Source organism: Oryx dammah, unplaced genomic scaffold, assembly GCF_014754425.2.
Source record: "Oryx dammah isolate SB20612 unplaced genomic scaffold, SCBI_Odam_1.1 HiC_scaffold_8, whole genome shotgun sequence".
NCBI lineage: Eukaryota > Metazoa > Chordata > Mammalia > Artiodactyla > Bovidae > Oryx > Oryx dammah.
In genome coordinates, this window is record NW_024070192.1 from 25,897,723 (window position 1) to 25,923,618 (window position 25,896).

Here is a 25,896-nt window from a genome sequence, read left to right on the forward strand (position 1 = left end):
TCTGACACTGGGCCTACCTATCTGCCTGCATGACTGAGCCTTGACTGATTCTCTCTCTCTCTGCTCTGACTGTTCCCCATTGGAGACACTCTCCTTACTTCACTGAGCTCCCAAACCCTGTGCTGGGCCACCGCCTCCTTCTCCACTCCCGGCCCTAGGGATGCCTACCTTGCTTGGCCCATCTAAAGGCTTCTGGACTGAACTGTTCTTGAAACGTAGGGAACAGAAGGGAAGAGAAAGGAGAAAAAAGGAGAAGGGGGTGGTGGGGAAGGAAGAAAAACAGAAGGAGGAAGAGGAAGCAATATTTTACTGAAAGGTGGACCTTGAGTGTGACAGGTCCTTGACTGGTTCTGGTGGACATTATGTCTTCCACAGAGGATTTCATCTCCTTCCAAAGGCCAAAGTACAGGTAAATCATCTCGATGCAGTGAGGCTGGTCTATTTTGCCCTTGTTTCTGTTTGTGGCCCTCTCCACGGTCTCAGTTGGAAGCCAGGGTGAGCAGGCTGAGGGGTGAATGGAAGAAGCTCTTATAAGAAGTGCAGCCGGAAAGAGGAGAGAGTCAAGGTGATTCAGGGGTTCAGGAGTGGAGGGAGGGAAGAGACACTAGGGTGCATTTGTGGGCAGCTGGAAAAGAGGCTGCCAAGCGGGAGGTGTGGGCAGTAAGGGGAGGACAGAGGGGTGGCAGGCAGGGGCAGGAGGGGGAGCCTTTAGCCTGGGGAGGGTGGGCTTTGGACTGGAGGTGACACCCCCAGGTGTAGTCAGGGCAGGTGGGACGCCGCCTGCATCTCTGCGGGGCTGCGGTTTCCTGGAGTAACAGGAGATGAGGTCACTACAGAAGGGGCAGCCTGGCGGGAAAAGATTGAAGCAGGAATGGGATGTGGTGCGGGGATTGCAACCCAGTAAGAGGAGGGAGTCTAGTGGCAAGGAGGCTTGGTGAAGGGGGGGCTTGCTGGGCAGAAGGAGCTCAGTCAGGGAAGGGGCTGGGTAGGGAGGGGGGTTATTAAGCAGGAGGGGCCTCTAGGGCTCCTCTCTTGGTCTAGAAGGGGAGCAGCTAAGACTAGGGATTCTGTCCCTTCCCCTCTGACACTCCACTCCCCGCCCACCCCACCCCCCATGCTCAGCGTGGGGAAATCAGGAGGCAGCCTCTCTGCTCTTTCTTTTCCAGGACAGGGGGTGGGGAGCCACAGACTCTCTGGCTCATGGTGGGAGTGGGGAAGTGAGGGGCTTCTCCTCCCCTTCCCAGCTAAATCCTTTGCCCCTGGGGTCCTAGAGCAGGCTGGTGTCCTGGATGGAGGGTGGCAGTGGGCCTAGGGAAGGGGCTGGGGCCTCGCTCTCTCCCATCCCCCATGCACCACGGGGGCAGGCAGGGGGACTTCAGCCCCAGGCTGGCTTTCTTTCTCATTTCGCTGCTCTTGGCTCTTATGGTGGAAAAATCGAAGCACTCCCCTTGGTACAGCTGAGGCGGAGAGGGTGAGCCTGGCTGAGAGGCTGTCCTGGCAGGGGAGGCGAGGAGCAGGCGGGGCCTGGCTGGGGACAAACTGCCCCCCTTCTCATCCCCTCTGCGTCAACGTGGCTCTCCAGGCCCAGGGCTACTCCTGAGTCTGAGGCGGAGGGGGCTGGGGCCTGGAAGGAGGCAGGCACTGGGCTCGGGCTCAGCCTCAGGCCCATAGCGCCCTCTCTCCCAGGGCTGTTCACAGAACAGTCTCCAAGGGGTAATTTCAAGGCCTCCTGGAGTCCTGAGGGAACCACTGCGATGCTGCGGCAGGAGGGGTTTGAGGACAGGCTTTCTCCCCACGCAGGGCTTTATCCTAAGGGAGCTCTTTGCTCAGAGCATTTCCTGAACACCTGAAGATGTGGGCGGCCTTCCTGTACATCGTATGTATCATCTTCATGACCACCCCAAGGCCAGCATTAGCCATCCCCATGTTACAGGTGAGGAACCTGAGGCTCCAAGAAGTCCAGTCACAGAGCTTTGAAGTGGCCAAGGCAGGATTGAACCCAGGTGTCTGGCTCATTGAATGATGCTCTTTCCTCAATACTGGGAAAGCTGACGAGCCTTCCTCTCCAGGGTTCGGAGCCCCCAAGCAGCTCCCTGGTGGGCTGCCCAGTCAGGGGAAGAGCTTTGCTGGCATCACCGACACGCTCTGCGCCATGTCCCCATCTCAGCACAGCCCATGGTCTCTCCTCCCGTCCCCAGCCCCTTGTTCAGCTGTAAGATGCCTGGGATCTCCCCATATCCACCTTCTCATAGAGCTCCCACTGCTCCCACTCCATTTTTCCAGCTGCCCCAGTCCCTGGCCCCGGCCCCCTCTCTCCAGCCTGATGGAAAGAGGAGTCCAGAGAGGAGCCCAACCACTTTCCCTCTGGAATCTGCTGCCTCGGCTCTTGGATGGAGAAACCATCTGGAGTGCATTATGGGCGGTGGAGAAAGCTGAGAGCAGGACAATGTGAGTTGGCCCCAGCGGCGGCTCCTGTCTGCAGGAAGAGGGGGCTCAGGGCTCTTTAGGGGACGGGCCAGCAGCTGCCCCCACTTCCTGAGTCCCTGGAAGGGCAGATAAGAGACGTGCAGGAGAGGGTGGCCTGGCAAGGCAGGGCCCAGCCCTCTAGACACCTCTTTAGAGCCCAGTTTTAAACCACTAATCTTATTTACCTCCCATTTCACAGATGAGACCAAGGTCCAGAGAGGGACAGTGACTTCCCCAAGGTCACACAGCAAGTCATGAGGGAAAAGATTGGAACTGGATCCCTTCCATGTATATGCACACACCAATGGACATCAGAGGTCCCCAGAGTCAAGGTGGAGGACGAAAGCAGGAGGGCAGCCTAGAGGCTGGATGATCTTTCAATTCCTCAGCTTCGAACGAGTGACCCGAAGGAGCAAAGGCCAATGAGAACAGGAAGGAATGTCCTTCATCCTTTGGGGGTCTTCATCCCTGCCTCTCCTCCCACTCTTGCCCCACACGCCACACACGCCACCCTTTCCTTGTGCCTGATGTTTGAGGCTGGCCTGGTCCTGGGCTCTGAGCTTCCAGGCTCTTCCTCTGGGTCCCAGGAGTCCCCTCCCCCAAGCGGGGCCCCAGCTCCAGACGTGGCAGGGTAAGCAGGAGCGAGGTTTCTCCACTCCCTCCCAAGTGCTGTGCTGGCGGCTCCCGAAATAAAAATCAAATGTGGGCTTGGCAGAGACAGCGGGGTGGGAGAAGCAGCAGCCGACAGCGCTGGGCCTTCATTCTTTCCACTGTAACTTCACATCCTAACCTCTGGCATTTTAATTATTCTCCTACCCGCTTGCTCTCCCTGGGCCAGAGGGTGAGCTCACCCTGTCCTCTAGCCTGGGAGGGGGCGGCCACTGCCTGGACCCCCAACCCCCAGGCTGCTCCCAGGAAGCTGGGTGGGGCCAGGCTGGCTGCTCCCTCCTGCTTCTACAGTCCCTGAGGAGGCGGCCAGCCTGGCATCTAGGGTTCCATGTGTGAATCATTAAGTCTTCACACCCGCTGCTCCATTTAATGGTGGCCACTGTCTTAAGCTGAGGCATTGCCGGCTCACCACACGTGTATGCCGAGCAGGACTAAGACCCAGGCTGGTGGCTGCCAGTCCTGCACTCTTTCTAAACCTAGGAAGAGGGCAAGAAGAGCTCAGGCTGAATGTCCAATTTTTCCCCAATGGTAAGTGATTTAAAGCATTATTTTGATATTAAAACAAACAAGGACATAGTATGGGGTAAGAAGGCAAATGTCTGAATTTTCAAGGTAGAAACAGGTTCTCAAAGATCTCCACTTGAGGCTCTCTGCAGACCCCAGGCAGCAGCGTCTTCCCCCAGGTCTGGCCATGAACTGGGTGAGATAATGGTCATATCTATTAGCGGCCAGTTTGTTTGGACCTCAGGCTGCCACGGAAGATGCTGGTGGGTGCCAGCAGGGAGGCTTGGTCCACCCTGGAGGGCAGATGCCTTCTCCTACCCCCAGAATCTCTGCTGAGTCTCTGTGTCTCCCAGGAGGCCAACTTTCACAAGGCTATCAGCACAGGTGAGGGGCAGCCTCAAATCTGACCCCAGAGCCAGCATCCCAACAACCTTAACCAAGGCCTCCTGCTCCATCCCCGTGTCCCAGAACCTCTCCCCAATCATGGCTTCAGAGGCCAGCCCAGTATCTGGTGCAGGGTGGTAGGGGGCGGTGGGCAGCCTGTGTTTCCTTCCTTCTCACCCTGTAAGTCTCCCCTGGATGAATGTTCCACCTATGGAACTATGTAGGTACAAGGCATTGTGGGCAATTATGGTCTCCACTCTAGCGGAGCTTCTAGACGTAAAGTGAAGTGTTATTCAATGTGATGAGTTCTGCGATGGGGGAAATAAGGCTCTGGAAGCCCCTGGAAGGAGACTTCTGACCCAAGACCTGTGAGAAGAATATCAGGGAAGACTTCCCAGAGTCAGTGATAACCAGGAGGGAAGGGAAGTTGCAACCAGGAGTTGCAAGCAGAGGAACAGCTCCTGCAAAGCGACCGGTAAGTAGTAGGAACAAGCCAAGTGCAGAACCCACAGGACTGTAGTCACTGTGAAGTCACAGGTCATGGATGGGGAGCTGCCAGAGTGCTGAGGGTGAAGGGCGTGTAGGATGACATGACCAAACTTTCTAGACAAGTATTGAGGATTGGTTGGAAAGTGATCAGAGTGGAGGTGGGGTGGCCACTAGAAGGCTGCCACAGAGGTCCAGTGGGAGGTGACAGTCATCAGACCCCAGCTAATGGCAGTGGCATGGAAAGAGATGCCCAGGTTGACAGAGATGTAAGCTATTGGCAGAAGGATAAGAGCTGGTTCATGGCGGTTGACTATGAAATACCTGTAGGGAACCAAGGGGGGTGCGTCTAGGGAGCTAGACCTGCGGAGGGCCCCTGGAGAAAACGTGTGAGAAGAGGCCAGGCCCAAACCTGAGGGGAGACACAGAAGGCAGAGTCTACGGAGGAGCTGGAGAAAGAGCAACCAGAGGCAAGAGGGAAACCAGAAGAATCAGGGGCTGCCCAAGCCCCCGAGGGGCCTCCTAAAGGGCACATGGCTAAAAACTTCAGTGGTCACAGAGGTGAGACCTGAGAAGGGACGTGTGGCTTAGGGACCAAGAGGCTTCTGCCTCTCTGACCACCAGCCTCCCCGAGCCTCAGCGCCCCCTCAGCCCTTCCCCATGCACCTTCCTTCATCTCACTCTTTCTCTCTGACCAGAAGGCACCTCAACATCCTTCTAAGGGAAATGTCACGAAAGCCTCAGCCCACTCAGGTTTTGGTTGCCCTTCCTGGCTCCTGAAATAACATCCTACCCCCAAGAACAACAACCATCACATATACTTCTCACCAGAGAATTACCCAGAGCTCTTAGAAGCTGGGGCAGAGAGGAGCACACACCTCCCTCTGGCCCCTGGGGCAGCTCACTGCCTTTTCCAATTGAGCTCACAGGAAAGCTCCAGATGAGCCTGGCCCTCAGGTCTAAAGCAGGGAGAAGAAATGACCCTGGCCAACACATGCAGTGACAGGAGAGGTACAGAGAACAACCTATGTTAGATCCAGCAGAGATATCCAGGCAGACTTCATGTAGGAGGTGACTCTGGCTAGGACCTTGAAAGACTAGCAGGATTTGGTCAAGTGACAACGGGAGCCAGAGGGATTGCAGCAGAAAGGAATGTGGTGAGAAAGGGCGTGAAGGTAGAAAGGAGGGCTCAACATTTGGGTGGCAGCCAATAGATCAGGTGGCTGGTGGCCCCAGACAGTAGGGCAGAGGGGACAGGAGGCTACAAGGTGAATGGCCTGGAATACCAAGGGAGAAGACCTCAGACTTTGTCCACTGCTGCCTCTTGACCCAGGGCTTTCTATTCAGGCACTGTTTTCCTGTTCTTTCACTCATTCATTTGAGAAATACTTCCTGAGCTCTTACTCTGCTAGGCAAATGTTGAAGATACTTGGAGGGACTAGATAAAGTACCTGCCACCACAGAGTTTAAGTTTCAAGAAGAAACACAAAATATAAACTCGTAAACAAATAAAGACTAAAAATTAAGATCATGATAGAGGTTGTGAAGAAAACAATGGCTGGTCACTCTTGGAAAGGAGAGCCTGTGTCCTGCCTGCCCTGAGACCCAGGGCTCCTGAGGGGAGGGCCGCATCTCCTCCATCAGGCTGGGAGCCCCGGGAAGGACAGAGAACAGGATATTTGAGAGGAAGAGCTGATGTGGCTCAGACACCTCCCAGCAAGGAACTGCTGCTCCTCCCCCAGCCCAAGGACCCTCCAGCAGCGTCCCTGCCCTGCCAGCGTCACTTCCCTCAATCCTTAGCTGCTCCTAGTGCCTGGTGGTGGGAGGAGCGCTGGGGCCCACGACCTGAAGTCCCAGGCCTTGGAGGAGACTGCAAACAACCGTCGGCTGCTGGACAAGGCGGGCACAGAAGTGACTTCGGGGGGCTTCTGTGTGACTGAGGGACCCAGGGACAGAGGACAGTGGGCTTCTCAGAAAAGACCCTCTTCCCCGCCAGGCCCAAAGGGAGGGCTTCCCTTTCTTCCTCCCCATCCAACCCCCACTCCTTAAATTAACCTCGGCCCCACCCGGAGCTGGAGAGAATGCCCCAAAATAAATCCTAAATTACATGCTGCTTGGGGGCAACCACAGCTCTCCTTCCTCCCTCTCCAGCAAGCAGACCTGCCCTACCCAGTGCTGGGGGGCCTCCCCCGAAATGGGCTATTCATACAGCTCCTCACTTTGCTCTCTGGCCTTCTTATCCTTGGGCAAGGCCCAAGCAGGCTACACAGCTCTCCCAGGAGGTAGAAACAGGTGGAGAGGCTGTGGGATTCTTCAACCCTGATGGGGCCGTGAGAACATAATTTGTAGTCCAAATCAGGGTGCTCTGGGGCGCTGCTAAGAATTATACGCAAGCAATGGCATAGATCTGGACTGTCCTGGACCCCAGGCTCCAGCCTCCCAGAGTGCTGCCTTCCCAGGGAGAGAGGGAGCGAGTGACTGACAGAGAGAGACTGACTGACAGGGAGACTGAGAGAGAGAGAGAGAGAGAGACAGACAGACACGGCCAGCATTGCCTCACTCCCTGACTGCCTGGGGAGCAGTCACATATACATCACCTGACAGGCAAGAGTGGCTCAGTGGCTCAGACATAGAGGCGGGTCTCGGGGAGAGCCTGGGCCAAAAAAGGAGGAGCTCGACACGGCTCTTGGGAGACCACGGGCTGAGGACAAGAACTCCCCTGAGCAAAGCCACTGTCCACTCTGGGAACCGGCTCTAGACACTGCGGCCGCCTCCCCTCAAGGAATAGAGAAGGGAGGGAGGAAAAAGGCAAGAGAGAAGAGAGAGAGATGCCCACAGGGCCGGAGAAAGGCACAGGAAGGGAGGGAGCCTCATCTCTGCCCGGAGGGAGTCCAGGCCCCTGCCTGGACACTTGCCCACCACCCCCTGGCTCCTCAGCCCCTCTCCTCTGCTTCCAAGGTGGGGATGAAGGGCCTGCAGCCTGCCTCAGAAGAGGGACTTTCCTCCTGCTCCTCCATGCTGTCTCCATGTCCCCTCTCCTCTGCCCCCTGGAGCCTGCTCCCCTCCCGCAAAGACCCAGCCCCCTCAGGGGGCATCATCGGGGCTGAGGCTCCTCCTCCCCCACAACTGCCAGGAGAGAGGGCAGAGAAGTAAGTGACCCCTTCTCACTTGCTCTGTGCCCAGAGGAGCTGGGAGACAGGAGCTGAGAAGAAGGGGGCTAGGGGAGGGGGGAGGAAGTGGAGATGCTGGGAAGTCAGGAAAAGAGCTGGCTTCGGCTGGGATCCCCAGAGGAGGGGGCACGATGACCCAGGGGTTGGGCGGAGTGGTTCTGCCATCTGGAGGGCCACGTTCACATCCAAGTCCACATCTCACATGGGCGACGTAGTGCAAAGGACTCACCCTCTCTGGGCTTCACTCAGGGATTGTAAAGAGGGAGCAGGACAAAATGAGATGAGCTGACTGAGTCCCAGTCACCTCTGAGGGGATATTTGCATCCACAAGGGAAGTAGGTGCCAAGAACTGTGCTGAAGACCTGGTGGAGCAGCGGGCTGGGGCGTGTGTGTGTGTGTGTGTGTGTTGGGAAGTAACGCATAATTATGCCATTGCTGCCTGAGAGGTGCAAGAGGTGTCCAGGTACACCCGGCCAGGGTTCTAACAGCCCTCCTAGAGGTGGCAACTTGTTCCCCTATTAAACTTGATTATCTGTCTGTGTACCAGCTCCCTCTGACCCCACCTGCCCAGAAAACACTGTTTATGAGGCCTGGAGCCTCAGACCTGTCATTTAGCTGGAGGAGGAAACCTAAGCCACAGTGAGGGAAGCAGTGCCCAGCCTGCGGCCGGCACCAGCCCAGACACTTAGTGCCCTGTTTACCCTGGCATGCGCGACTGGCACAGGTGGGGCTCTCCAGGGAGCACCCAGAGGCCTGGCCAGCAGACACTCCTGGAGGCCAAATAGGAGGCCAGGACAGCAGCTCAGCAGAGCTGGGGGGAGCGGTGCATGGAGCAGCCTCCAGCCTGAACCGCACACCTGGTCCTTGTGCTGCAGCCCATAGGGTGCTAGCCACCCTCTCCCATCACCAGTTCAGCGGCCTCTCAGCTACCCTGCAAGAGCAGATCATGTAGGCCAGGCTCAGCGGGAGAAACGGAGGCTCTGAGACTTCTGAAAACTCCCCAAAAGGCCCCCATGAAGTGGGGAGGCTGGAGGAGGTGAAGGAAGCCCCAGAGCTCTGGAGCCCTGGCCGAATGTGCCTGGACACCTGCTGACTCCCCAGGTCTGGGGGACCCACCCTCAGCACTGAAAGGCACACGTGGCTTCAGTTAAATGTACGACATCTCCCCTCCGCCCCACCAGTCACTACACAGATGCTGTCTGCACATTCTTTCTCTATCACACAGACCACGGAGACCATATCCCGACAGTCCACCGTGCCCACCACACACATAACCTTCTACAACCCAGCACATAACACAGCTTATGAGTCACACACAAGACATTCACCACAAGATACCAGTTCCCCACATGTCCCCCTGAATGTATGTCCCACACATACATACATGCACGCACGCAAACACACACACACACACACACACACACACACACACACACACACACACACGAGTCCTCTGCACCCATACACTCCTTCCAGCTCCACACTCCCACCGAGGGAACCTGAGAGACTCTAACACTTCAGTCCTGAGCTTCTCCTTGCCCGCATCTCCGTCCCCCTCCCCTCCCCTGCCTGCCTCCCTCCAGGCTCACTGCCCCCACGTTCAGGTTCTCTCCCTCCAGGCCATAGGTGACCCCCTAGTTGGGCCCCTTGCTTTGAGGCCTCACCTCCCCTCTCCCTATCTGCACACAGTGGGAAATGAGGGCTGCACACTTGGGCAGCTCCTGGCAGCTACCACTCCACTGGCCCTCAGGCTTCAGGGAGCTGGGGGTTCCAGAGGCAGGGGAGCAGCAGCTGGCAGTTGCTCAGGTGGGGGGGCCCTCACTTCCCTCTGCGCGACACCCCCTCAATGCACCGCCCACCCCTTCCCATCTCAGGCTGAGTCATCCTTACGTCTGGAGCCGCAGCACATCTGGAAAAGCTGCAGCCTGTGCAGGCAGCGCCACGTGGACGCCCCTCCCTTGTACTGTAACTCACACCCACCCCTCCTAGCAGCTGGGTTCCGGCCCCTCAACCCCACCTGCACCAGGCGCCTGGTCACCTAGCAGGCGGATAGACACCCCAGTGCCAGCCTCTGAGACAGGGCATCCAATGACCTCAGGGCCTCTCCCCACTAGCAGTAACCACGGCAACTCGGTGCCCACCCCCAAGTGAGCAGGGCAGCACCGGGTTTGGGGTAGGCCAGGCCTGGGCTTGGGGAGGCAGGCCCTGAGCTGGGCGCTGAGCAGGCAGTGGTTTGGCCCAGCAGGCAGAGGGAGTTTATCCTGGCACCCCGCCCTGAAGCCAAACATCCTTCACTAACCTCGCAGACACATCAAAGCTGGCCAGGAAGGGGCCCTTCAGTAGAGGAAACCTGCAGTGCTGGCAGGCTGACAGCCTGGCTCCAGGCACAGGACCACCCTGTCCCACTCGGCAGCCCAGGCTGAGGCTGGGCACAGCCGTCCTGGAGGGGCGGGCAGGAGACACTTCTACCCCATCCCTCTCCCCTGCCAACCTTCTCCCTGCCCCACAGCTGCAAAGAGGGTGGCTATGTGTCCAGGTGAGTGTGGCACAGCTGGCACCAGGACCCAGCCTTGGCACTTAGAACAGGTTCCCTCCCGGACTCGCCGCTTCCCATCCTCTAGGCAGGAGAGGCTGCTGAAGAGCTTGCTCTGTGCCTCAGCCTGGAAGAGGAATGTGTGTTAGATTGTAGGGGCACCAACTTCACCCCTTACCCCAGGCTGGCTTATTCAGATGAATAGATGAAGGAAGATGAAGAGGGCAGGGGTTCCAGGGCTAGAAAGCAGAACAAAGCTTCAGAAAATAGCAGCTAAAGCAGAGTCGGAAGAGGAGAACTGGGCTGCAAGCCACCGGCCTCTCTCTGGGGACAGCAGGGGCTGAGGAGGAAGAGGGGCTGTGAGGCGCTAACAAGGGAGGGAGGAGGTGCTAACAGGGCCACTGGGGTGAGGGGATCCTGGAGGCAGCCCCCTAAAGGCTGGCCTGGTGATAAGGAAGCCAGGGGTGCTGAGAGGGGGCTGCTGCGTCCATACGAGAGGCTGGGTGGTGTGCACTCACGTATGTACACATATGCAGACACACACTGCTTGCGCCCACCCACGCGTGCATGCACACAACTCCAGCCAAGTCTGTCCTCGGCTAGGGGCCAGATGATGTGGCTGCTTAAAGGAGCTATGATTTGCGGAAGAATGTGATCTCTGCCCACCTCACTTCCCTGCCCCTCTGCTCACGTTCATTCTTCGCCTAACTCCCAGGTCCCTAACTGGTGATCAGTTTCAGGGATGTCCCAGGCTGTGTCTTCTCTGCATTTTAGTCTCAGTTCCCAGACCCTTTAGAAGCTGTCTCCTCAAAATGCCCAACTCACAGAGGGGCTACCCTTTCTAATGGCCACATGGAACCCCCCACTTGTTTGGGATTGGGAAGTTCTTCTGAAGTCTAACCACAATCCCTTGTAACGTTTGGATGTGAGCAGAGGTAGCAACAAGCAGGGTGCAAAAGAATCCTCTCTCAAGGGGCCAAGAGCAGAGCTACAAATTGGGGGCCCTAGGGGTTCCTCAACCCCTTTCTTCTCTCTGACTACAGGGTCTTATCTCTAAGAGACAGCATCAAGGGTGGGGATGGGAGAGGAGCTGCTGGGAGGAGGGGCAGGGCTGGGGAGAAGGAGCCCCAGAAGCAGGGAACCAGGGCTGGAGGGCTCTGAAGACCCTTAACCTGAGTTAAGTTCTTCCCATCTGAGTCTTAGCGGCCATGCTCCCTCTGCCACCCAAGACAGCCAAAGCTCAGTAGCTTAGCCTCCTTTCCTCTGAACTTCCCACCACCCACCTCTTGGAGGTGTTTCCCTTCCCACCGCTGGCTGTGCCCCAGAAACCTACACTTTGGAAGGATAAAAGCTGCCAAATGCAGTTTTTGTCTCTGCTAAGACTCTGGGAAGGTGAGCATTAGTTGAGATCCTCCAACCTGCTCATTAGGATAATAAGCTCCCTGCACCGATAATCGTCAGGTGGCACTCCCCTCTCCATCCTCCTGGCGTGCGGGTTGGTGGCTCAGCCCAGGGTCAATTAAAGACATTATCTTCCCACAGCCAGACCCATCACACTGAGAATGAGTGATGGGCCAGTGGGCTTTAGTTTTCAAAGAAATGCTGGGAAGGAGACTCAGACCCTGATCTCATTGCCAAGAATTCCTACTGGCAACCCAGCAAGCATCCTGTGTGTCCTGGAAGGTGGACTTGGAACCAAGCATTCCTTGCAGTGCGCCCCGTAGGAATTGCTCAATCCCTGGGGAGCCATCTCATTTACACAAGGTGAAGGGGTATGTGTATACTTGGGGAGGGGGCAGAAAGCAGAAGAGGTGGATTCCCCAAACCACACAGTCTGTGGAGATGGGAAACCTGGTCAGTCTGGAATAACCTCTGCAACCAAGAGCCCTCCATTAAGGACTCTGGTAATTCATTCCCTATCCCCTTGGAGAAATCTGGCCCCTGACCCTAGGAGGCCCCCAACAAGCTTCAACTCAGTGACAACAGAGCCATTGTTTACTTGGAACAAAGCACCATGGGAAACGAAAGCTGAATCAGAACTGGGCTGGCCCCTGCAGCCTGGTGGGAACATTAGGACATGTACACACATCTTCAAGGGAGAATGGCCAAGTGCGTCAGAAAGGCCCAGAGAAAGGCTCGGGGAGGGGTAAGCAGGAAGGGGATCATTACTTCATTGCAGGAGGATCCAAGTCCAGGAAGGCTTTCTGGAGGAGGTGGTATTTGATCTGAGCCTTGAAGGATGGATGAGAATTTGTTAGGTTTCAGGGAGGCGTGGGGCAGGTGTACCAGGTACAGAGGAAAGGAGAGAAGCAGAAAGGGCTGGGCATGTGGCTGGAGGGCAAGTGGGCAGGACAGAGAGAGTGACACGCCACGAGGACAGATGGGGCTAGTTATGAAGGACCGAAGGTCTCCTGGAGGTAGGACTTTATTTAGGCAGAAGTGGGAGCCTCTAGAAGTTAGAGAATGAGAGAGTGACATACCCCACCAGGGGCAAGGAGGAGGTCAGGCTGGAGGCCTTGAGGACATCCCTGATGGCCTCGGGGAGCCACAGTGGACAGGGGCAGTCAGGGATGAGCACAGTCCCCATGAGGGTGAGGGGAGCCCAGGCAACGCTCAGCGGGCAGCTGGGGAGGCAGAACTGGGAAACAAACCAGAAAGAGGGAATTCTCAGATTCCTGGACCCAGTACCACTGCCACACCCCTATGGCCCTCCAGGAGCCGTCAGCACCAGGCCTCCCTCTGATGTTGGTCCTGGGGTGGGGCCCAAAGCACTTAATGGACAGCAGAGGGGGCTAGTGAGTAGGGAACAGCGGGAAGTGGAGCTAGACTTCGGTGGCTGGCCAGTCTAGAAGGGCTTAGAACAATTCTGAGGGAAACAATACCCTTAATCTCTTAGCACCTCATTCTGTCTCCGTATGAAACGGAGACAAAAAGCTCTGGACCCCTTTACCAGGAAAGAAACATTTCTTGATTATTATTATTTTTTTGTGTTTTTTAAATTGAAGTATAGTTAATTTACAGGGCTTCCCTGGTGGCTCAGACAGCAAAGAATCTGCCTGCAATGCAGGAGACCCAGGTTAGATCCCTGCATCAGGAAGATCCCCTGGAGAAGTAATGGCTACCCACTCACTCCAGTATTCTTGCCTGGAGAATTCCATGGACGGAGAAGCCTGGCAGGCTACATACAGTCCATGGGGTCACAAAGAGTGTGACACGAGTGAGCAACTCACATACTTACTGACTGATAGCTAATTTACAATGTTATGTTAGTTCCAAGTGTACAGCAAAGTGATTCATATATATTCTTTTTCAGATTCTTTTCCATCACAGGTTATTTCAAAATATTGAGTATAGTTCCTTGTGCTATACAATAGGTTTTTGTTTGCCTAGTTTATACATAGTAGCATGTATCCCAGACTCCTGTTTATCTCTCTCCCCTGCCCTCAGCCCGTACCTTTGGTAACCATAAAGTTGTTTTCTGTCTGTGAGTCTATTTCTGTTTTGTAAATAAGTTCATTTGTATCATTTTTTAGAGCTCACATATAATTTATCCTTCTCTGTCTGATTCAATATAATAATCTCTAGGTCCATCTATTATGCTGTAAATGGCATTATTTTATTCTTTTTTTTATAGCTGATAATACCACCTCTTCCTTATCCATTCATCTATCGATAGACACTTAGATTACTTCCATGTCTTGGCTATTGTAGCATATTGTTACTAAGGAAAATTTTTTTAATATTTATTTTTATTTATTTGGCTGCATAGGGTCTTAGTTGTGGCATGTGGGATCTAGTTCCCCGACCAGGGATCGAACCCAGGCCCCCTGTATCGGGAGTGCAGACCCGTTAGCTGCTAGACCACCAGGGAATTCCCTATCAAGGTAACATTCATTTACCATTACTGTATGCCAGATACTGAGTGGCTGATTTCATCCTCACAGTGACCCTAGGTGACAAAGGAGGTACTGTTATCTGCCCCCACACCCCCTTCACAGATAAGTGTAGAAAGGCACAGAGAAGTTTGGTTTCTTGACTAAAGTCACACAGCACACGCTAAGTGGCACACTTATTAACACGTTAATACTGTCCCTAGAGGCAGAGCTGGGTTCAGTTCTGTTCAGTTCAGTTGCTCAGTTGTGTCCGACTCTTTGTGACCCCACGGACTGCAGCACACCAGACTTCCCTGTCCATCGCCATCTCCTGGAGTTCACTCAAACTCATTCCATCGAGTCGGTGATGCCATCCAACCATCTCATCCTCTGTCGTCCCCTTCTCCTCCCGCCTTCAGTCTTTCCCAGCATCGAGGTCTTTTCCAATGAGTCAGTTCTTTGCATCAGGTGGCCAAAATATTGGAGTTTCAGCTTCAGCATCAGTCCTTTCAATGAATATTCAGGACTGATCTCCTTTAGGATGGACTGGTTGGATCTCCTTGCAGTCCAAGGGACTCTCATCTCAAGAGTCTTCAACACCACAGTTCAAAAGCATCAATTCTTCGGCGCTCAGCTTTCTTTATAGTCCAACTCTCACATCCATACATGACTACTGGAAAAATCATAGCTTTGACTAGACAGACCTTTGTTGGCAAAGTAATGTCCCTGCTTTTTAATATGCTGTCTAGGTTGGTGATAACTTTTCTTCGAAGAGCTGGGTTAGGGGAGAGCATTCTGGGCATTTCTGAAAGAAAGATCCCTGCCCAAGGCCATGTCATTTACGGGGATCACAGTATGGTGGGGAGGGAGGCGAGAGGAGCAGAACTCAGTCTGGCTCTTGCCTCTTACCCAGGGCCTGCCCGGGGCCTGGCTGAACCAGGCTGCACAAGGCCTCCCACTGCAGCTCCCAGTGAGTTCCTCTAGCCTTAGCAGAGGCTCCCCAGGCCTGACATGTGTGCCACCCCTGAGGCGCCACTGGGTGCGGGGTCTTAAGACCTGCGTAGTTGGGTGCTGACTCAGCCCCAGTGTCCCCTGTGACTTGGCCTTTCTACCCCTCCGGTCTTCAGCTGCCTTCTCTGAGAAGAGAGCGGGTGGCCCAGCTGACCTCCGAGGCCCTTCAAGCTGGGCCCTTGTTGGGCGCACAATCAGCTCCTTCTTTAGCAAATGGGCCAGTAGTAAGACACTGCAACTGTGCTGCTCTTGGGAAACCCCAGATGGAATCTGGCATGGACTCCAGAAGGACGCACTGTCTGTGTGAGGCTTCTGGGCCTCCCTGCCCTCGTGTCCCACACATACACGCACTGCCCACCCACTGCCAGAGTGTTGGATAGAAGGGGTTGTCGTTGTCCACGACCTTCCTGCCTCTAGACAAGACCAGGCCCCTGTCTGCTCAGTCTGGGGCCCCACTGTGCTTCCACCCCCAACCGACCTCACCCACCAGGAACGCTGGGGCCCTGGGAGCCGTGATGCATGCTGACAACAGGGCCTGGTGTTCTTGGCCTGAGCTGGGACCGCCCACCTCCAGGCTGCTCAGCCCATCCCCATCTGCCGGAAGGAGCATAGAAAGGAAGTCTGATGTCATGAAAAAACACTGGGGACCCAGAAGCAGATTCCAGAGGCCCTCTAGACTCTGCCCAGGAGCCTCACTTTCCCACTGGGGAGATGCGGGGCAGGGAGTAGAGTAGATATTCTCCTACAACATACCAGGGATGTGGGTAAGGTGGCTGGATTTAAGAAATAAAAATACAGGACACTCAGTTAAATTGGAATTTCAGATAACAACTAAATTTTAGTTTAAGTATGTCTCAAATATTGCATGGGACATATTTATTTATACTAAAATGTTATTCACTGTTTATCTGGAATTCAAATTTAACTGGCATCCTGTATTTTGTCTGGCAACCCTACATCTGTGTCAGTGGACGCTAGAGGGAAGCCATGCCATCATCCTGCCCTCCTCCTGCTTCTCCTCAGGGTGCCGACCTGCCTGGTCCCTTCACCTTTTCAGCCTCGTACGTCTACCCCTGAAGCTCCCGCATGTTCTTCTTAGCACCCTCATTCCAGTCCCTAGGATACCCTTCTCCCTAAGCTCACCCATCTTCCTCTACCCGAAAGGCTACACCTCTGTCAGGCTCCAGGCCCGGGCAGAGGGGCAGGAGGTTCTGGGCAGATACCTCAGGTCTTGGGTGTTGGAGGAACAGGGTCCTGGAAGCCCAAGTCAGCAACAACTCACTAAGGAAGCAGCGTGGGTGCTGGGGGGAGAAGGCTCCAGAACCCTCTGCACTCGGTCTCCTCTGGCAGAGGAGTGGGCTAGGTCCATAGCCAACTGCTGGGGGAGGAGGAAAGACATGCTGCTCCACGCCCCCACTCCCCATTCCCTCTCCAAGATCAGTCAACAGGAACTGCAAATAGAGAAGGCATTCTCTGGGGCCAGACCCCAATTCCGCTTGGATCAGAGACTGGAAGATTCTGTCCTTAGAGGCCAACAGATAATGAGAAGCAGAGACAGAGAAAGAGACCAAGGAGAGAGAGATACACCGAGAGAGATCAGGAGAGGCAGTGAGACACAGACGCAGGAGCGAACCAGGGACAAGGGAGATGGAAAGCGACAGAAAAACAGACTCCTCCACGAAGACAGGCAGAGATTAACAAAGAGGAGAAACAGAGATGGGAAAGCAGGGAACACGTAGGAATGGAGAGAAACTGCATGGAGACAGGAGAAACGTGGCAAAGCAAGGAGGGGTTAAACAGAAGACAGAGATGACTGGACTGGGACGGATGAGAAACAGAGATAAGGAGAAAGCATGGAGAGAAGAAAGAGAAAGCCAAAGGAGCATGGCTGTCCTTTCCTACTAGGTGGGGGCTAGTTTTCAGGGGCGAAGTCAGACTTGGGACACAGCAGGAACTTCTAAACCCCTAAGAACTGATCCTCTCCAGGATCCCTCCCCGTTTCCCCGGGTCTAGGAACAGCACCCCAACGACCGTCTCCATTTCGCCCCTACCCCAAGGGTCCGGGCTCCATCTCTCCAGATCCCGCAAGGTTTCCTTACGTCTCATCTGTGTTTGGGCGTCTGGCTCTCCCCTCTGCTGATCGCCCACCGAGACGGTCTCCCACCCCACCCTCCAGCCTGGTCCCCCGGGGAGAGAGTTCGGGGGAGAGCCAGCCCAGGTCCCCGCCCCGCTCCGCCTGGCTCCGGGGGGAAATCCCGCGTTGAGCGATGCTGCCACCTGCCGGCCGGATCCGGAAAGCACAATGCGCCTCCGGGCTGGGCGCGCCGGCGGATCGGAATCCAGCCCCTGCAGGCCAGGACCGCGGCCTCGGGGGATCTTTCTAGGAATCTGGGTGGGCCTGCTCGCCCGCGCCCCGGCTCGCCTGGCTCTGCGGACTCAGGGACTAGTCTCAGAATCCTGGGGCCTCAATTTCCCCTGTAGTCAAATGGAGGAAATGTACCAACGCCTCCTTCCTGGATTTCCAGGAGGGTGGGGGCGGGGCAAGACTGTACCGGTGCCCTACTCCCGGTTCTCCTTCCCCAGAAATCAAGCAGGCCGCCCCTCCCTCTCTTCTCGGCAAAACAAAACCAAACAAAAAGTGGCACCTCCCTCCGTTACAACCCCCTGAATCCACTCCGAGGCCTTCGCTTCCACTCTCCCTCTGCCCCCCAGAAGTCCATGTGGGAAGGGACTTCCAGTGGTCCAGCTCGCTCGGCCTGCAGCCCCTCTCCATCTCAAGCTTGGGACCACTTAGAGGGTGGAGCAGTTAGGGGTTGGGAAAGGGTAGCTCAGCAGTCTTGAACTGACACCACTATATATATATATATTTAAAATCAGATAATCTTTTCTAACTCCCATTTCCCAATCCAAACTTCTCCCCCCTCCCCCTCCCCCTCGCTCCCCTCCCCCTCCCCCTCCTTTTCCCAGGTTGGGCTCTTGCCCGGTGCATCAGCTCCGCCTCCATCCCGAGGTGGGGCCCTATAGGTGGAGAGTCGTGGGAGAGGTCGCGGCCCCGCCTCTCTCCTCCTGCCCCTACACGCGGAAGCTCAGTGGCCCCCAGGCAAGAATGTCTGACACCTGGGTCGCCAGCCTCTTGCTGCTTGGCCTGCTGGCCGGCCTCCAACAGGTGAGCGCTTGGGAGGTAAAACTGTGGAATTTTCAGACTCCTATTCTTGTGGGTCAGGGGCTTGCTTCTGACTTCCGATCACCACCTTCCATTGTCAGGATCTCCTCGTGACCACAGGCAGTCAGCAACTCCTTTCTCTTTTTCGCCGGGAAGGTAATAGGTAGAGGACGCGGAGGGAGGTCCTGAGAAGGTCTGGGATCCTTCACCTAGTGGGGTACTGTGTCGTAGGACCTATTCCCCGCACACTGCTGTCTGACATCTAGCGCCTCTCGGAGACTGGGGTCTTTGACCCCCAATTAGCCTTGACTTGCCCTTCTCGCTCCTTCCCGCAGCGTCAGAAAGCCGGGACCTGAGGTCTGGACTGAGATCTGGACGTCTCGCCAGCTCCGTTCTTGCCAGTGCTGGGTGACCTTGGGGGAAGTCCTGGCCCTCTCTGGGACTGTGTTATCTGTGCTTGTGCCCTGGAGAAAAGGAGGCTCCCTCTTCCCTTTTTGGAGTGGGGGTAGGATTCTAGCGGGTGATAGGATTTGATCTGGCTGCCTGACCCAAGGCTGGGAGGATCTCGAAATCTGTGATTCCCAAGGGTAAGGCAGGGTGTCAACACCCCCACATTCCTCTCTCCCCCCAGCCTGGGGGAAGGGCAGTCTATCTGGTTCTGGGATGGGAGATTATCCTGGAAACTGACATGGCTCTGGAATATGGATTTCTAACCTCTATGAGAGTCTGAGGAAAGGGCCAGGCCAGCTCCCCACAACATTCACTGACTGTGCCGAGCAACTTCACCCCAAAAGCCCTGCTGCTCCTCCACCACCTGCAGTGGGTTTGTGCCAGCACTAGGCCGTGCATCCTTTTGTTGACTTCTCCCAACAACTCCATGGGGCAGGCTGTTAATGCCCTCGGTCCACATGTAAGTTAAGTGGAAGTTGCCAGAATCACCCCAATGTTTGATACCACCTCAGTCAAGATCACCCCCTGTTTAAGAAGTGGGTGAAGGGGAGATAATCTGGGAGAGGATCCCCTGCTCCTCCAAACAGGAGCTCAAGATTAATTCGTTAAATCTGCTGTCTTTTTCTCAGTTGGGGGCCAGGAGAGAGGGAGGCACAGGGGCTGGGATGAAAGGAAGTGGGGATGCTGAGTGCCTGGACCCCTTGGGCTGTCCCCAACTCTGCAGTCACCTCACCCTCTCTGGGCCAACCTACAGGGGTTCATTCCTGCTCCTGACCCTACTGGCCAAGGCTTTCGAGAAGGAGGTGTGCGCAGGGGACTGAGCACAGAAAAGGGGGGTCAGCCCAACCGTTATTGGCTGTTATTGGTATTCTAAGCTTTATTGTTGTCATTAGCAAGTAAACTGTTATTTTAAGATATAAAGATATCGTGGTCTTGGGACTTCCCTGGTGGTCCAGTAGTTAAGACTTCCCACTTCCACTGCAGAGGGCACAGGTTCAATCCCTGGTCAGGGAACTAAGATCCCTATATGCTGCGTGACCCTCCCCCGATCCCCCAAAAAAGAGATATGGTGGTCTCATAAAAAAAGTTGACTTCTTATTCTTGAGCTGTGGTTTTTTATCCCCCTGGAGGCTGGGGTGGGGTGACAGATGACCTCCCTTTAGCTGTGTTCCTCTGCCTGCTTCCCTTCCTCCCCCCACTGCCTGGGAGCAACCAGGATGAAATGAAACCAGGTTGTCAATGAATGTTCTTTCATTCATTCTGCCAAAATCCTGAGTATTGGTTTTCAACAGACAAAAATCCCTTCCCTGGTGGAGTTTTCTACTGAGGAGACAAACAGCTAGCAAGATAAAGTAAAATACGTAGTATGTTAGATGTTGACAGGAGCTAAGCAGAGAAAGCACAGTTAGGAGAGAAGTGCTTTGTGAGAGTAGATGTAATTTTAAATAAGATGGTCAGAGAAGGTGCTGGAGCCAGCCTCTCAGATTCCTGGGGAGAGAGCACTGGAAGCAGGGCTTATACACATATTTTTATGTTAATCAGGTGAAATTCTACAATGATAGCCTCCACGTGGCCAGAACTACTGCAGAAGAGAGAGGGAGGGAGGAGCTGTTTCTGGAGAGGAGGGTCCAGCACCTCTCAGAGCCAGGAAAGCCCAGTCTGGGTCTGAAGGATGACTGGAAGTTCAGTGGGCCCTGAAGACTCAGGGACCAGGGCCTGCCCCTGTAGCTGGGGAACTCCCAGTGGGTGGTGGGTTGGTCATGGTGTCTGGGACCCAGGGAGCCACTGAGGGGAGCTTCCTGCAAGGTTTCTGGTGATCGGATTTGTGGGATAGGAACTTGCCAAGGTGTTGGGAGTGACTTCGGTGGGGGCTGTGATGGCGGTGGGTTGGAGGGGTGGGTTAGTGGTGTGAGCTTACAGACCTAGGGGTGAGCAAATGTGGTAGGAGGTGTGACGAGAAGAGGAAGGAGAGCTGGGGCCACCAGGCGGCAGCTAGGGCTGCACCCGTTGACCCAGGGGACATGTGGAGTGAGGTGGAAAGCAGGCTTGAGGGAAAATGCTGATCCTCGGGGCTGTGAGGTACCTGGGTGGCATCTGGGTGGAAACCCTGCACCCCCCCACCCCCACCCCACCCCCGGTTTATGACCCAAACCTTTGCTTCTTCTCTTCCACAGGCTGCAGCTACATGCGGTCTCTTCTTGTAAGTCTGGGGTTTGGGCTGTAACTTCCACTGTTGGGAGGAGACACCCCAAATCCTGCCCTGCCTGCCTTCATCATCCTCACCCACTCCCCTTCTGGCCAGAAACCATCCCCCCCAACCCAGAGAGGGGGAGTCCACTCTTCTACCCCCTCACTCCTTCCACCAGCCAACCCATGGGCAGTTTCACACTTGGGGGTCACTCCCCACAGTGAGGAGGGGCTGAGGGGGGCGATCTCTGGGCAGCAAAGTGTTTCTACCGAGTCAGCCCTGGATGTTTCAGGAACCCTGAGTTCCTCTTGCCTCCTATTCTGTGGGCCCCATCGTCTCACCATTCACTTTTAGAGTGTGCTCCCAGACCCCCCCCCCCCGCTGCCCCTGTCCCCCTGCATCTCTTTAGAGTGATGCTGTAACCACTACTACACTCGATCCCATGCCTGTCCAGTAAGGTCAACAGGGCATTCATTACAGCCGTTTTAGAGGAGGAAAGTGAGGCCCAGTGGGAATGTACCTTGGCAGGAGTGCACAAGGCCAGTATTGAGCTGAACCTGAAACCCAGGTCCCGATCCCAGCCCCAGGTTCCTCCCACTAAGCCCAGAGGGGCCTGTAACCCTGCTCTGACGAAGGTGTGGCTTGTGCCCTGAGCACGTGGTGGGTTTTAGGGAAGCTAGGATCCTTCTGCCCGCCTCCCCTGCCCCCACCTTGATACCAAGAGCCTCTATCCCACCCTCTGTCCCACTCCCAGCACCTGCCCTAATGGATGCTGTGGGAGCGGCTGCTGCCAAGAGTACCAGCCGGAGCAGTATGAATTCTTCTCTGGCCCCTTAAGGTGAGCCCTGGGCCAGTTGTTCTGGGCACAGTCCTCCAATGGGTCTGGCCCACACCGGACTGGACTGGACTTCCTGCTGTGAAGGGTGGGGCTGGGTCAAGGGAGGGAGGGCGGTGTGGTGACTGGAGGCTTGGCCTGATGGTGGTGGTTCCTTACCCCAGGATTTTTGTCATCATCTTCCTGATCATCATACCCCTCCTGTGCATCTGCGGCGTGACTAAGCACTTGTATCTCAGCTGCAGAAAGTCAGAGCAGGAGGCCCCAACAGCGCTCCCGGAACAGCCCCCCACTGCTCCTGGAGAGAGGGTCACAGCACCCATTTCTGAGCCCCCGCCCTCCTACAGTGAGGTGGGTATCCATCCCAACCCCTGCTCTGTCCCTCAGCTGTCTGTACCTCCCTTTTCTGAGTTTTAGAGCGACTGGGGCAGTGACGAGTGTCCTTACGCCATGTCTCTGGGCCCTGGGGCGGGCTCTGCCACCAGCGTGGGGTCACTCCTCTCCCTAGTAACCCTGCCTCCACCAGCACACGGGTGGCGATGACCAGTGGCCCGCCCTAAGAAGTCACTGTGCCTCCTCCTTTCCCTGCAGATTATTCTGAAGCCTGTTCTGGGTCTGCCTCCCTTGGAGCCGCCCCCTCCCTACAGCTTCAGGCCTGAAGAATATGCCGGGGTTCACAGAGGCATCGACAGCTCCACCTTCTGATCCACCTCCTGCCTGGAACCCTGTCATCAGCCACCTCCTCAGTGCCTCCTGGGTCAAGCCAGAGACTCTCAAGAGCCCTGGAGCACCCTCGCCCATCCTGCCACACCTCTGCCAGTTTGGGGCTTTAATTTATTGCTTTTCTACCCTTGTTCCATGCCAGTTGCTTCTCTTGTCTTTAAGGCTGGTCTGGAGTGATGTATCCAGCCCTCACCTCACATTGTCAGTTAGAGGCTGCCAGGAGGAAAATGTGAACAGTTGGAGGTGCCCAGCAGTGGAATGGGCTTCTCTGAGCAGTGGAGGAGGCTGTACCCTGGGGTGCCAGTGTGACCTGGACAGCCAGCTCTGAGATGTTTGGGAGCTCTGCTTCAGCTCTCTCCCATTCTACCTGAATAGAGAAGACCCCATTGTCCTCCCCCTACCCCCAACACGTTCTCACTAAATGTCAGTTGATTGTTGCTGAGCGTCTGCCTCTGACTGTGGGGAGGTGAGCTCAGACATTGCTGGGTTACGTTGTTTTGTGTGTGTGTGTGTGTGTGTGTGTGGAGGGGGAGGTGGGGGGGGGGGCTGGAGGTCACTGTGCCTGAAAAATCCCACCATTGATGAGCCTGGAAGAACAGCACATCAGATGGTCACCCAGCAGGAGAAGATCTCGGCAGATGCTTTGACCTCTGGTTCCTTGAGGTCTTTGGGTGCCAAAGAGTCCGGACAGGGACTAGAGATGGGGAATGACCACCATGTGCTTCTCATCCCGTCCTCCTGCTTTCTCTTGGGACACTTAGAACTCAGTTCTGACTCTGTTGTTATGGGGGTGGCGACAGGACAACACGGAGGTGAGTAGGGGAGGCTGGCCGTCTGTGGGGCAGGGTCTTGGAGACCTTGATCTGCTCTACCCTGGAATCTCGGGAGGGAGGAGAGGAGAGAGATCTACCCTTCTCCTCCAGTCCCATGGGGTTCTGGGCACCACCACTCAGCCTCATCTGCAGGCTTAACCCCTCAGAGGAGAGGCGGTCACCACTGCAGCCTGGGAGACAGTCTTCACAGGGCGTCATTATCCCTGTGGGGGCTGACATCAGGACATGCAGTGTGAGAGACACCCCTGTGCCAGCATCTCAGGGGCTCAGGCAGGCCTGAGGTCCTCCACCAGGACCCTGCCTTAGCACTGCTCCCTGGCAGAGGGCACAGAAGCAGTGCTGGCCAGTGTTCCTGGGGGGTTGGAGGTAGGACCGGCCCTGGTGTGCTGGTAGGGATTCCTTCTGCAGGCCTCTCCCAAAAATAGCCCTTCTTGGGGCCCCAGGTCCTAGACAGGTGACAGGGCCAGGGGCAGGGAGATGGCACAGCCAGCCCCAAAGATGCTAGGGATAGGGGCTGTTCCTGCTGGAGACGGACCCAGAGGAAGAGCAGTTAGAGGCAACATAGCTCTGGAGCTGGTGCTAGAGTGAGCCCAGTCACAGGAAGTCTCCCTTCCGTTTCAGGGGTGGGTCAGGGGAGCAGAAGGAAGATATAGAGGTGCTTTGTGTAAACATGGAAAGCGCCCGTTAGAGAAGTCCCACGTGGTTGCCCTCCCTGTGGTAAACACCCGCCCCCGTGGGAGGATGTTAAGCCATGGGCTTTGCAGACCTGGAAGAGGAGGTCATCCCTTACCAGGATGCCTGCCTTTCATTGAAGGTGACGTAGGGGCTTTAAATCCTTCCCAGCAGCAGCAGAGTGGCCTAGAGGAAAGTGGTTATCCTGAAGCCCAGCCTGGCTGGGGTCGAGTAGCAGAAATTGTCAGTACTCTGCCTCTCTGCTGTTGGTGGGAGTGGAAATGGTGTGTTCTTCCTGGAGGGCAACCCAGCAGTAGCCATTCACTACACAGATACTTACGAAGGCCCTACTGTGTGTCTGGCACTATGCACTATGGCACTATGCCTGGTACTATGCCTGGTACCCATTAAAATTTAAAATGCCCTTGACCCAGCAATTCCACTTCTAGGAATGATCCTTCAGAAATGCTCATTTAAAAGAGTTCAGAGATGTCCATCAGCATTGTAGCTGGGGATAATTGAAAATACCTTTAATGTCTGCTGATAGGAGCCTGTTCAATATACCAGGCCCTCCATACTGGGAATGCTCTGCAGCCTTTAAAAAGAATGAAGTGGATCTGAAGAACCGACCTGGCAGGATGCCTTTCCTTTATTGTTACAGAGAAAAGGCAAGTTGCAGAACAATAGTCTATCACCTCAACTTGTAAACATATACTACACCATATAATTATTATATATATTTCCCCCTTTGCAAATATATAGAAAAGATACTGAAGGATAAGAATTAAGCCATTCTGGCCACACTTTTAACAGTGGTCTGCACTGTGGGATAGAGAAATGGAAGTAGTCAATTTTAAGGGAGGTTTTTAATTTTGTACGCTTTGTCATTGTTTACATTTTCCACAGTGAGCAAGCATGACTTTCACAAATTTTAAAAAGATCTCTTTAATGCAATATATAGGTGACCTTAAAAGTTAATAAAGACACATCATGTGAACTTCGATAGATGGCAATTCATGTATTATTGACCCTACTATGAGGAAGAGGCTCGAAGGATTACGACATAGCACACATATGACATGTAGGGACCCAGGAAATAAGTGAGTGACGGACATGGGACTTGTCAAACGTGAGGACATAAGATGCCTGTTTGTCACACCTATGCAGGACTGTGATGGGCACTCAGCATATGTTGGACGTCTGGCTGGTGGGTTGGGGGGATGAGCAGTTTCACAGTGATTGAGTATTCATCCCTTGTGCTGGTTTAGCAGCTCAAACCTAATGAAAAATAACCGAAAGGTGGAACCACTTAGTATGTGAATAAATGATTAAGTGAACAAGTGAGTGAGCAAACAAACATGAAAGTCTTCCACAAACACTTTTCAGTGATGGGTGCAGCCTGGTTTGCTCCAAGAAGGTGCTTTGTGGCTGTGGACTTGCCCTTCTGTCAGCAGAGATTCCCCAGAGGACTGGGGAACATAGGAAAGGCTGTGAGGCAGGGAGCAGGTGGGAGTTGGGAGGGGGAGCCACGGGCTCGGCTGCTGCGGAAGCTAAGAGGAGGGACAACACCAAGGATGCTCCCTCAGCCTAGCACTCAAGAGTCAGACCTCCAGCTTCTGACTTTTTAGCTTCAGCATCCAGCATCTCCAAGTCTCAACCTCTGTTTGCACAATAGAGAGATGTATCGCTTCCCGTCCTGCTAGGTTGCTCTCTGACTCCCAGGTTGGGAGGGGCTAAGAAGCTAAGATATTTCAGAACGTGAAAGTCGCTCAGTTGTGTCTGACTCTTTGCAATCCCATAGACTGTATAGTCCATGGTATTCTCCAGGCCAGAATAGTGGAGTGGGTAGCCTTTCCCTTCTCCAGGGAATCTTCCCAACCCAGGGATCGAACCCAGGTCTCCTGCATTGCAGGTGGATTCTTTATCAGCTGAGCCAC

General features: G+C 55.0%; 1 protein-coding gene across 4 annotated transcripts; it reads left to right on the forward strand.

The window, feature by feature from the left end:
• Nucleotides 1-3,293: 3,293 nt before the first annotated feature.
• TMEM92 (transmembrane protein 92) lies at nt 3,294-22,896 on the forward strand. Of its 4 annotated transcripts, none has more exons than XM_040245733.1 (6): nt 3,294-3,663; nt 18,063-18,261; nt 20,883-20,908; nt 21,651-21,734; nt 21,896-22,082; nt 22,323-22,896. In XM_040245733.1, the coding sequence occupies exons 1-6, from the start codon at nt 3,554-3,556 to the stop codon at nt 22,434-22,436; spliced, it is 720 nt and encodes a 239-aa protein (XP_040101667.1). In that variant the 5' UTR covers nt 3,294-3,553; the 3' UTR covers nt 22,437-22,896. The 4 variants fall into 4 exon arrangements, with proteins under 4 accessions (XP_040101667.1, XP_040101668.1, XP_040101669.1 ...); XM_040245734.1 differs by having other exon boundaries at nt 21,971-22,082; XM_040245736.1 differs by lacking the exon at nt 3,294-3,663 and adding an exon at nt 4,444-4,498.
• The last annotated feature ends 3,000 nt before the right edge of the window (nt 22,897-25,896 follow it).